The 12,838-nt window shown below is 31.0% G+C and overlaps 1 protein-coding gene across 1 annotated transcript; it reads right to left on the bottom strand.

The window, feature by feature from the left end:
• LOC115884058 (ras-related protein Rab-11A) lies at positions 1-8,906 on the bottom strand. The gene is made up of 6 exons (XM_030902509.1): positions 8,600-8,906; positions 8,109-8,230; positions 7,612-7,760; positions 7,308-7,507; positions 6,461-6,644; positions 1-823 (listed from the first exon to the last, which is right to left on the bottom strand). The coding sequence occupies exons 1-5, from the start codon at positions 8,637-8,639 to the stop codon at positions 6,508-6,510; spliced, it is 648 nt and encodes a 215-aa protein (XP_030758369.1). The 5' UTR covers positions 8,640-8,906; the 3' UTR covers positions 1-823; positions 6,461-6,507.
• Positions 8,907-12,838: the final 3,932 nt, after the last annotated feature.

The raw sequence follows: 12,838 nt of genomic DNA on the forward strand, positions 1-12,838 counted from the left end.
TTTCAGATGTACTTTGTTTAATATACTAAAATTTACAAATATATTTCTAACAACATAAATATAAATAATATGCACCTCAAAATTATACTACAAATATAATCACAATGCATTGAATTTATTATATAACATACATATTATAATATATAACCAGGCTTTATAGTATCCTAATATATTAAATATTACTTCTGCTCTATGTTTATCTCATCTAGCTATTTATTTATAACTACTTAATATAGGAATTTTTATATACAGTGGGCACCAAAAAGGTCGCCTAAAATGGTAAACATTTTTATTATTCAGTTATAGGAATAAAGGTTATGCAGAATTATTTTGGCTTGCCCAATAACAAAATTAATCATTTTGACATATTATGTCATGCCAGCTCCTCTTTATCATAACATATACATATATTTTGGATAAGCTGAAGAAGTCCACATAAACCGTTTTTTTAATATCCGAATAATAAAGAAATTTCAGATTTGTAGCGACCTTTTTGGTGCACCCTGTACATTTTCCAAACAAAATATGTATTTTATAAAAGCTACGCAGTCTCTAATATATTAGGATTCTTTCTTTCATATTCAGTGCCGTCTGCCAGAGATTAAAAAACCGAAACAAAATTATGTATATAGAGCTTAGTTTGTTTAAATACTTTTTTAATAATTCATTAATAATTGTTTTATTCCATTTATGTAGTAGTAGTAGTAGTATATGTCCAGCAATACTGTGTAAGCTGATTCATTAATATCTTGTTGCTAAACGTTGAGAGAACATAACCCACGAATATAGTGGCGAACCGCTGCATTATCTACCAAAATGAAATCTGCAAAATACAGAAATTAATCAGGAAACATAGTCACAGAACATGCAACAATAATACACCAAGTCCTATTGATATTGTAACATAGTCTTTCATTTATGGTTGATTCATACTTCACACACAACATTACCAAAACCACACAGAAGTGACACTGACAATTTTTTAAGCGTTGGTTTATATGCATCCATAATGTGTCCATCGTTCCGTCACTCCAATCCTGTTTAATATACAGTTCGGACCACCCTGTATTAATGAGTATGAGCTGTAATTTTTGAAATAAATCAATAAGACTGCATAAAATCAATGACAAACAACGTAAGACGGATACATATAAACCTACACTAAAGGTGAGTTTATACGCATCCGTCTTGGCTAGTTCCGTCACTCCTATCATGTTCAAATATGATATGTCATTTTTGAAATTAATCAATAAAACTGGACAATATCAACGAACAACTACGCATGACGGATGCATGTAAACCCACACTAACAGGCCAAATTATTTGTTTATTCTTAATTTATGGCTGGTTTATACTTCAGAAATCAGTCCTAACCTTACATTAACATTGTGTGTTGTCATTGCTTGCGATTTTTTGGATTCTACATGAAATTCTAACTATAGTTTGGGTATAATCAATGGCGCGCAGTGCTAATAAAAGCAGGGTAGGCAAACATCGGTAAAATACTAAGTTGTAATAATGAAGTAATTAATACAGGGTGTCCCAGAAATAAGTGCAAATATTTTAAGGGGTGGTAGATCTCGATAAAAGGGACATATTTTCTTTTTATCGTTTTTCAAATAAGTGCAAAATAACGGAGATATTTTACTTTGAAAATTTCCAAAAAAATGATTTTTTGCTCTTGATCTTTTCTGGATTTTCTTTCTTGTAAATTTAGTCTACTACCTATATTGCCATATTATCAAGAAATTATATTTTTTAACTAAAAACTAAAAAAAAATCCAAAAAATTTTTCAAAAAATTTTGATTTTTCAAATTTTTTTTTCGCGAAAAAACCTCATAGGCGTGTTTCTAGGGTTGAACTATACTACCAGTTAAAATATTTGCACTTATTTCTGGAACACCCTGTATAATTATTTTTTACACTAAATTGTGAAAAAGCAATTTGGCAGTACTGCCCAGGACAGCGGCCTACACCGCACGGATATGTTTTACTTGCAACAAATCAGTCTTCAAGTCATCGCTGTCGATAGATTATGTGGACAGGTGCGTTCACACCGGCTGCGCCGCGCCGTACAAAACGTTTTTTAGCATGTACTTTTAAAGTATTTTTTTAGCGCGCACAAAAGTATATGTTAAAAAAATGATTTGCGCGGTGTCAACGCACCTGAAGATTCGCAAAGGCGCAGGCTTTAATATCCCACTAGCAGGGGTGGATGGGGAAGTGGAAACCAGCCCGGGAAAAATAGGCAACCGGCCCAAATCCACAAAAATAAAATGACCATAACGAAGAAACATATTTTATTTATTAATATATAAGTAAGGGTGTTTTTCGCTCGTGCGAAAAAGCTCTTTTCCCTCCGGTTAAAAAAAATAAATCGTCTTGATCAAAATTTTCATAAAGACCAATATTGGGTCGGACATCTGAATTTTTACTACGAAATGGCTCAGTTTTACAGGGTTCTACTGCTTTATTTCCATTATCGATAACGATAATATGATCTTGAATAGGCTACGATTTTGAACTTTGAACTTCCTGTTTCATTCAGTTCAGCTGACCCAATCCTCTGTAAAATACATTACTTTTAGCTTTTCGGGTATATACTTTCTGACACATTGTAGAAAGAAATTCTCTCTTTTCTGCTACAGCAGCAGCCTCCTCGTATTCACCTGTTTTTAACTGGATGAACCGCGGTCGCCATTAAAACTGCAGCATTTTTTAGGTTATTATATACCGTATGATCGAAAAAAAATGGCGTCCAGTTGACTTGGAAATAACGATCGATGACATTTCCATTATAATTTTACATATAAAATGACAGCGATCTTCATTTCATAGCCATCGCTGACGCCGTTTTTATTCGACTATACGGTAGTTCTTATCACAGAACTTTTCCTCTATACTTTTCTACATTTGGCATCTTGTATGATAATGCCATGACTCAAACGAAAAAATCCCTAGGCAGTGGATATAAATGTGTTCTGATGCTGATGTAATGCTATGTTACAGTCCACAGTCCATAATAAGAATATTTGGATTTTCGAGACATTAATATTTTATTATCTAAACTAGTTTAAACCTTATTTAACTCTTCTCTGCTGTCTCAGTAATTTTTAGCAAATTCATTTTAACAACATTTTAAACAACAATTTAGACTTGGCTTGTAGTTTTCAGACTTGGCCTTTAGTCCGTCCCCAATTCAAGCCAAACATATATATGTTTTCTCCGTCAACCGCAGAACGTCAATTCGTCTACCTTTTTACAAAGGGGAGCTCGAAAAATATTGCACCGAGGCCCCCAGTTGTCAATCTACGCTACTGTATTCTTAGTATACAGTTAGATCGAGACTATTTAAATTTACCTACTGCTATTCATTCTTTTTTTTTTTGCTGCCAGTCAGTCATATTTACTAGTTATTAATAAAAGAATAGTGGGGTAAAACTATACAGGGTGAGTCTTAAATAAGTGCAAATATTTTTAGGGGTGGTATATTTCGGCCCCAGGAACACGTCTATGAGGTTTTTTTTGCAAAAAAAGATAAAAATCGAGCATTAAATTTTCCTGTATATTTTAGAAAACTTTTTAGAACTTCCTGTTCACCGCAAACTTTCCCACGGTATAGTTTCTTAATCTCTGATATTACGGCACTAAAAGAGATGCAAATAGTAAAAAATTGAGGTGGCTCAATTTTTTTTAAAAATAATGTTTTTTTTTTAATTTCCAAACTTTAATAACCTATTGATAATTGGAATTATTTGAAACTCGATAAAGAGAATATATTATGTTTATTTTATTGAGATCTACCAGCCCTGAAAATATTTGCACTTATATACTCACCTTGTATAATAAAAATTTTCAAACCGAACAAACAACAGATGATTATTAAAATTATGAGTGTCTCAGAGAAAGACATTTTACAAATTGGTGTTTATGTTTAAAAGCAACTGACGATTGTACTGACGCAAATTGATTAGTTAGTTATGGAGTCACTAAGGATCTTACGTCACTTTAGTTAGAAGATTAACCATATAATTTTTGCTAATCCAATCTTTTTCGAACTCTGATCGGGACCGGCCCACCGGCCACCGGCCACCGACCTACGGATCTTTCCACCGGCCTACCGGGAATTTTCCCGTTTTCCCATATGGCCCATCCACCCCTGCCCACTAGCGACAATACAAAACAAATTGTTGGTTGATTCAGACCAAAAAAAATTCTGCCTTTACGTAAATCATATTTTTATAAGAGAGCGCCTTTATAGGAAATATTTTGAGAATTTTGCTATTGCGCGTGTAGTCAAAAATAATTTAAATATACCAGAATAAAATAAATTCTGAATAACTCTAAATATACACTAGAATAAAGGTAAGATAAAAAATGGTTACTGTGAATATTTGCTGGATTAGTAACGAGTTATAATACAATGATATAAAAAAAAATATGATTTTGTCTGGGGTAGGCAACGCCTTTTTGCGCCTAAATTATGTGCACGTCACTGGTTATAATGTTCTGATATCTAAGCTTCAACCAATGACTAAAAAATACAAGGACATGTAATGCCCATATATGGGTTGCAGCAGAATTTGTAGTTAGTCACCATTTTTTCTGGAAGTAAAGAATGAAACATCAGCGCCAATTCTAGGGATTTTTAGTAGTTTGTGTGTAGTGAAGTTTGTATAAACTTTATTATAATGGTGATTATTACAGTTGAAGGTTGGAACCTTTGGTGTTACACAGCAAAATAAAAAAACTAAATCACCACAATACACCAAAGCACTTTTACTTTTACACTGGACGCGCGTTTCGCTAACCATGTTAGCATCATCAGCAGATGAGTATAAACTGAGTCAGTTTATACTCATCTGCTGATGATGCTAACATGGTTAGCCAAATGCGCGTCCAGTGTAAAAGTGTTTTGGTGTATTGTGGTGATTTAGTTTTTTATTTTGCTATGGTGATTAGTTATTCAACTTTCAAGTGCAAAAGCCGCAGCGATAAGAAAGAGACAGGAGTTACATTTTTGTTGAAATCCATAATTACTTTTCTGACATTATATGTACTTGATATGTGCTATACGTCGACACTAGTTTTGTACCTTTTGTTAACATTTTAATATGTTTTTTTCATATTTAATTAGTACGATACCACCGCATACACCATAGGCGTAGTCAAAATATTTATCAAAAATATAAATATCTCTTTAAGCAGCTATATTAAGAAAAATATGTGCCACGGCACTGTTTGGAAGTATGGTAACAATTTGGTCTAGGGTGTTATTAGTCTTTTTATTCTTTAGCCATTGGCTTCAACACTTAAAGAATTTTAATTTTATGTCAAAAATATCATTTGCCGAACAGAAGGTTTTAGCATTAGTGTATTGTTTTAGCAATTATGTGAAATGTCATTTAGAAAAAATAATACTTCAGATCTAAAACACTATTAATAAATGGACGGTGGAAAAAAACCTCTTTATTGTTGACTAAAATACGCTGCAATTTATTTGTTTATTGATGCCACTGACCACAGTTAAGGATATGACATAATCATATATAAGAAGTGGCACCCGCGCGAGGAAGTGGCAACGCGGGTGACCCTGTGCCGGTTGACAGAAGAAAAAGACAGACTGAAATAAGACTGCAATTATTATAGTTACATAATCACGTTTCCATTTTTATAATTTTCTTTCAATACAGTAATTGAAAATTTAATGTGTCAATGTTATTCAACCTAGCCGCCGCTAGTAAGGGCAAGTATATCGGAACAAGGGCAAGTATATCGAAGGACACTCGGAACCAGAGCTATCGAAGGCGCTAACAACCACTGTGATGCCTTTTTTTCAATTGAAAGTTGATAAGTAACTATTATCAATATAAGTAACATTTTAATTAATATAAAATTATCAGAATGAAGAAATGAATCTTATGTCTTATTATTTTTCTAAAACAAGTAATATTCACAAAAATAGATAAACTTACATAAGTTTAATGATAATTGTAATATGAGTCATTTATTGTTTTACCTAATGATTCACCATACTTATAGAGTTTAAAAAACATCTTATCACAATTATTTAAGTAGTAGGCAGGTATTACTAAGCTATGTTAGCTAAATGCCTTATTACAAAAGAAAATAGATTTAAAATTAATCATAGACACTTATTTTTAAAACAATCAAATTGGTTGCAAAATTTAATAACAATGGGTCTGACATAGGTAAATGTATAAAAACATGACTATTTTAAGAAATATTTAATATGAAACAATTTAAATATGCAAATAACATGCAATTTACCTATCAATTAAAATACTAGATGTTAAAACGAGTTTCAATGTCAAAATCTGTCAAAAAACTATCAAGTTTATTTTAATTGAAATTAATTGAATGGAAAAAATAATCAATATATATTTAAAATTAATCAAAACAATTCATACCAAGATATTTAATAAAGAAATATCAAACCTGTGTGTTCTTGCATACAAAGACAATATTGCTAAGGGTACATTTAACTACTGGCAACACTGTCTGCGGACGCTGTCCGTGTTCATGGTGGGTTTCACGTCGATCTGTTCGACGTTTTGCGGGCGGATAGTGTCTCCCTCTGGCGGATCCCTGATCTGTTTCTGCGAAACGATTCTGTAGATTTCTGTAATAAACCAAAATAAAGTAGAACAAAACCCACTAAATTTGGGAAAACTGGTTTCACTTGGCAACGTCGCAATTAAAGAACCTCTGTAATAGAGTAAACAATATTATAGAGGTTCTTTAGTTGCGACGAAACGTTATGGATGACCGCCAGTACAACAAAAATCCCTTAACTTGACAACACCGCATAGTAGACAATCTTCAATTTGTTGTGTTTAATAAAAAGGATAAGATGTTAAATACACATTATATTCACACTTTGACAGAGTGAAGGGGCTTTCTGGAGTATTTCGATACACATCAATGTTCAAAATGTCGATATCGGTGTTAAAAATGTGGATATGGGCGTTAAAAATGTCGATATGGGCGTTAAAAATGTCGATATGGGCGTTAAAAATTCCGACATGGGCGTTAAAAAGATCGATATGGGCGTTAAAAAGATCGATATGGGCGTTAAAAATATTAACACGGTGTTAAAAATGTCTATACGTTGGGTTCAATGTGAACAACATTGACATTGATGTTAAATATGTTGGTATTAATTTAAATGTCGGTATCGCTGTTAAAAATGTTGGCATCAATACTTAAAATGTGAATATTGATTTTAAAAATAACAATAATTTTAAACATCCCATCCCTAATTTGTGCTAAATGCTATTCTTACCTGTGAGTATATTCTGGAAAGCCAAGTCAACATTTGTCGAGTCCAAAGCTGAGGTTTCAATGAAGCTGAGGCCGTTCCTTTCAGCAAAGGCCTTGGCTTCGTCTGTTAAGACAGCCCTCAAGTGCCTCAAATCCGATTTATTGCCCACCAACATTATCACAATGTTCTGGTCGGCATGATCCCTCAATTCACGAAGCCATCTGCAAAGATCATCAGCAAATTAATGATACAGGGAAATGTAATAATTTAAAGAAAAATTTGTAATGAAGTTCTTGTTAGTTAGAAATCATGAATGGTTACTAACCTTTCTACATTTTCATAGGTTAAGTGCTTAGCAATATCGTAAACTAAAAGTGCTCCCACAGCGCCTCTGTAATAAGCTGCCGTGATGGCTCTGTACCTTTCCTGACCAGCAGTGTCCCATATTTGGGCCTTGATTGTCTTACCATCTACCTAAAAACCATTTATTTCTATCATTCTACTAATAAAGACAATGGACATACAACATAACGTAATAAGTTTTCTTTTAATTTTAAAATAAACCATTGGAACAACAATATATTTTAAACAAAATATCTATATCTCATGTAGTAACTACGACTATTTTATAAGAAACCTTTTTAAAGCATCTTAATCAGTTTTATTCTATTAAATACATGCTGTCAAAAAAATTAGGTCAATTTCTAAAAAAAACTTGCTACAAACATAAACATTAAGTGGATTTATACAAACACAAAAAGGCATTTTCAAATCCGTTATTAAAAAAGCTGGATAGCATAAAAATCTGGAAAAAAAACTCACTTGTATACTACGCGTCGCAAATTCGACTCCTATTGTAGACTTTGACTCTAAATTGAATTCATTTCTTGTAAACCTGGATAACAAGTTACTTTTTCCCACGCCAGAATCTCCAATGAGCACAACTAAAAATAGAATCGATTTTAAAATGCATTGCTCTACTAGAAAAACTGGAAAATTCAGTACAGAACTAGATAATGTATTCAATTCGTGACATAGATTACATTCATTGTGATTCAAGTAATGAATAGAGTACAGTTTATTAAAATACGAAACATCGCAATTATGTCTTCAACCAGGAAAAAATTAACATTCTTAATGTTAGAGAAGGAAACTTGAAACAAACAGTCATCAATAAAATCAAACAGAGTAGAAATATTAATACAAATAAATCCTAAATACATACACTTTTGATGAGCTGTCAGTTTCGTAGAACAAAAAACTTGAAACAAAAACAAATATAATTGATTTTAAGATATTAACTGCGTCGTTACCTTTGAACAAGTAGTCGTATTCATCATCCTTTGTACTCATTCTGAAGGTTTTCCTACTTCTTCGAGAGAACTAATTTAAAACTAAATTGTTTTTAGACACTAGTGCATATCACTGCAAAAATACCGTTCGGCGTAACCGACTACACGTATCACAGACACTTTCTTTCTAAATTAGGCTGAATTTGTTTGAAGATGCTTGGAATAAATATTGATAAAATCAGAAAATTCTCTATTAAAATAACAAAATGGCGTCTTCTTTATTTTTATGTCGAGTTGTACTGAACGCCCCTTTGTCAACTGTCACTGTCATCGAACATGATTCATTGACATACGTAACTCTATCTATCACTTTTTAATACATTGGCAATGATAGAGACAGTTTATAAAAGAAGGCGTAGTTAACATATGATTTTGTTATGTAGGTTATGCGCTTGCGTGGTGGTTTATTTTGGTCAATTAAGTAGTGATGGGGCGTTATTGAAAATATCGATATTTATCATCAAAAATCCATTCAATGATATAAATGAAAACATTTGAGACCCAGTGTCTCAAAAATGCTTGATATCAAGTTTCGTATTTGAGATTTTTACTCTTCAACTTTGTTATTAATTATATGGGCAATAGTAGGGCACATTTAAGTAAATATCACAGATATACAGGGTGAATAACCATTCTAAAAAATACCATTTGACCATAGTAAGAATAATCCGTACCAAGTGGTTTTTGAAATATAAGTTCTCAAAATAATTATAATACTGCATTTTTTTTCTTTTTAAACTTGAAGTATATATTATAAGATGATGTCTTCTTCAAAACTAAGCATACTAAAATAGGCTAGGCCAGAGAATAGGTACAAACTAGACTGTTTGGAGTATTTGGTGCATACAAGGGGAGTCAAAAGAGAATAAATGTTGTTAATTTTATTAGGAAAATAACAAATCTAGATAGTTTTCAAAAATATAATTTATTTACACACATTTACAATAATTTTAAACTAAATATTAGTAAATATATATATTTATATATAATAATGGGCATATTTGCCAGAACCGTTTTTTATATTTTGTCTAAGGAACCAAAAAAAATATTGTAAAAAGACAACACATTATTTTAAATTAAAAACGAGACAATGATAGACTAGAAAAAATCATATTCTATAATAATTACTTAACTAAGGCCTAAAATAACGTTCATGGATGATAATAACCAAAAAAAAACAAAAAATGTGGCTCATCTCTCTATAAGAAATAACAAATAAATATCTTAAGCAAAATATAATGAGCAAAAAATATAATTAATAATTCTAACACAGCATTGGTTAAGTGGTGAAAATTTGGTAATAATTATGATTGTAGTTATTTCAAATTTTCGCCACCAGATATATTATCAAATAAGTTAATTTTTTTACAACTATAAGACCTACACGTTGTTTTTAAATAATATAATATTGTAATAGTACATTTCGTGGCAACAATTCTTTTTCCGTCATCAATTCAAAAAGTAGGGGCAGTGCAATCACATCCAAAATCAATCAAAACATATTTCTTTGAGAATAACAATCTATAAATCACGGTACAACATTTTTGCTTGTCAAATTTTAAATATTCGGTAAAATAGATGAACATTTTATTTCTAATTCATAGAAGGAAAGACACTAAATTTAAGGCACAATGAAGGCATCTACAATATTAATTTGATTTTGTTTTCAGATCCGTATTAAACCGAACTTCGATTTTTGAAACTGATAAACTATATATATATCAATCGAAAAAATAATGGCGTCGATAGCCAATGAAATGACAATTGATAAATATCATCGATTATCATTTTAAAGGCCACTCTGACGTCATTTTTTTTTCAATCATACAGTACCTATATAATGTGATAAAATTAAAACAACGTCACAATAAGCCTAGAAATGCCATTTTTGATCGAGCTTTACTACGTCTATCGTGAAATCGACAGCTAAACGTCATTTATTTGAAATATCTGTCAAATATATAAACTACAATATAAAAATGTAAATATAGTTTGTCCAACGAAAGAATTTATGACAGAGACAGTTGTAGCATGCCATTTTAATTTAAAAGTAGATAAAACTTTTTTAGATGTCGTTTGTCAAAAACCTATATTCCCTCGCTGGACAGACTATAGTTCCTATAACATTGTTTGAAAATCATCGATATTATGATCAGTTGTCACATTATAAAACTTAGCGAACTAGCGACTGACATAGGGAAATCTAAAACTAAAATGCATTTCTATCACCACTACAACTTCGTTTTTTTATATCACATCTTACAATGTTCTCATATACAGAGTGGCGCACCTCATTCGCCTCGGTTGATTATACGAAAACGGAAAAATGTAGAAACAAACTATTTTATGGGTATATGTGGGGAGGCAATGTGGCACAATTTAAAATTATTTTGAAATATACAGGGTGTTTCAGAACTAAGATTCATACCAAAGTTATATTTTTTCTTATGGAACACCCGGTATTTTATTTCGTTTTTAGTTTCTTTGTCCCAAAAAAGGTATTTATTATAAGGGTTAAATATGTTTAAAATCTTTAGTTTTTGAGATATTTAAAGATATTTAAATTTGCATGCTATAATAGAATAGTTTATTAACACCCTGTACATTACTTTTTAGAATTAATTATTGTGCTGAGTTTAAAGTTAGAGAAATAAACTTTACTGGAAAATGTTATTGCTTCCTTAAATTTATACAGGGGTATCATAAATTGCTGATGTATTTTAAGGATTTATTTTACATAAAAACTTCGTTATTTCAAATACAACACCCTATATTTTTTATAATAAATCGAAGCAGATTTAAATGCTCTTTCAAACTCTATTAGTGTTTCCTATACCTATCTAGCTCACATTTTGAATAAAGAGCAATTTTTCAATAAAATGGCAACAAAGAGGGCTGATGTCGTCATGGCAAGTTTTTAGTGACAGTTAGTAGCTATTTTCAAATTTGAAATTAGTTTATGAACTTATTTAAATTTATACCTGTTTACTTTTATTTTATTTACCTACAACAGTTTAATAAATAATATTTATTAAATACGTACTTATTATTCTATCAAGAAAAACGGAGAAGTAGGTAGTTCTTTGATTTATTTTACGATGAATTGTATATACAGGGTGTTTCAAAACAAATGCGAAAAACTTCAGGGGGTGATTCCTTGTTCAAAATAAAGGGTAGTTTGCTTCATAAACGTTGGGTCAAAAGTCAACCATTAGGGAGATATCGCGGTACAAAGATGGCGGAAAAATAATGTTTTTATTTTTTATCTTGAAAACGAAAAGAGATAGACTAATGAAATTTTATGGAAGCATTACTGTTATGAAAACACCCTTTCTGGTAATTTTTTCACTTTTTAAAATGAGTGGAAGGGGTTGAAATAAACTACCTCTATCATTCTTGTTAACGAAATTTAAAGAAAAATCTTATCAAACACATGCAAAAAATTAATCTGGATAGTTTAGTTTGTTTAGAAACTTTTTTATCTCTTGTATTTTTTTGATAAAACTCACCGATTTGAAATTAAAAAATAAAATGTAAAGCATTACATGTCAGGACAAAAAACATTTTCTGATAAAGAATCTAGTGGGCTGCTGTAATTTTTTTAGGAAAAAATCTAGTCGGCCGCTGTTACTTTTTAGGATGTTTCTAATATTATTTTATTTGACATTACTCTACTGCAATAGGTTATTATCTAGATGATTATTATTATCGTTATTATCACTAGATTCTTAATCTAAATTTTTTTTTTGTCCTGACATGTAATACTTTACATTTTATTTTTTAATTTCAAATCGGTGAGTTTTATCAAAAAAACACAAGAGATAAAAAAGTTTCTAAACAAACTAAACTATCCAAATTAATTTTTTTGTATGTGTTTGATAAGATTTTTCTTTAAATTTCGTTAACAAGAATGATAGGGGTAGTTTATTTCAACACCTTCCACTCATTTTAAAAAAGTGAAAAAATTACCAGAAAGTGTGTTTTCATAACAGTAATGCTTCCATAAAATTTCATTAGTCTATCTCTTTTCGTTTTCAAGATAAAAAATAAAAACATTATTTTTCCGCCATCTTTGTACCGCGATATCTCCCTAATTGTTGACTTTTGACCCAACGTTTATAAAGCAAACTTCCCTTTATTTTGAACAAGGAATCACCCCCTGAAGTTTTTCGCATTTGTTTTGAAACACCCTGTATATGG

The sequence above is a fragment of the Sitophilus oryzae genome, unplaced genomic scaffold (assembly GCF_002938485.1).
Source record: "Sitophilus oryzae breed Bouriz unplaced genomic scaffold, Soryzae_2.0 scaffold_2009_pilon_pilon, whole genome shotgun sequence".
In the NCBI taxonomy this organism is placed as follows: Eukaryota; Metazoa; Arthropoda; class Insecta; order Coleoptera; family Curculionidae; genus Sitophilus; species Sitophilus oryzae.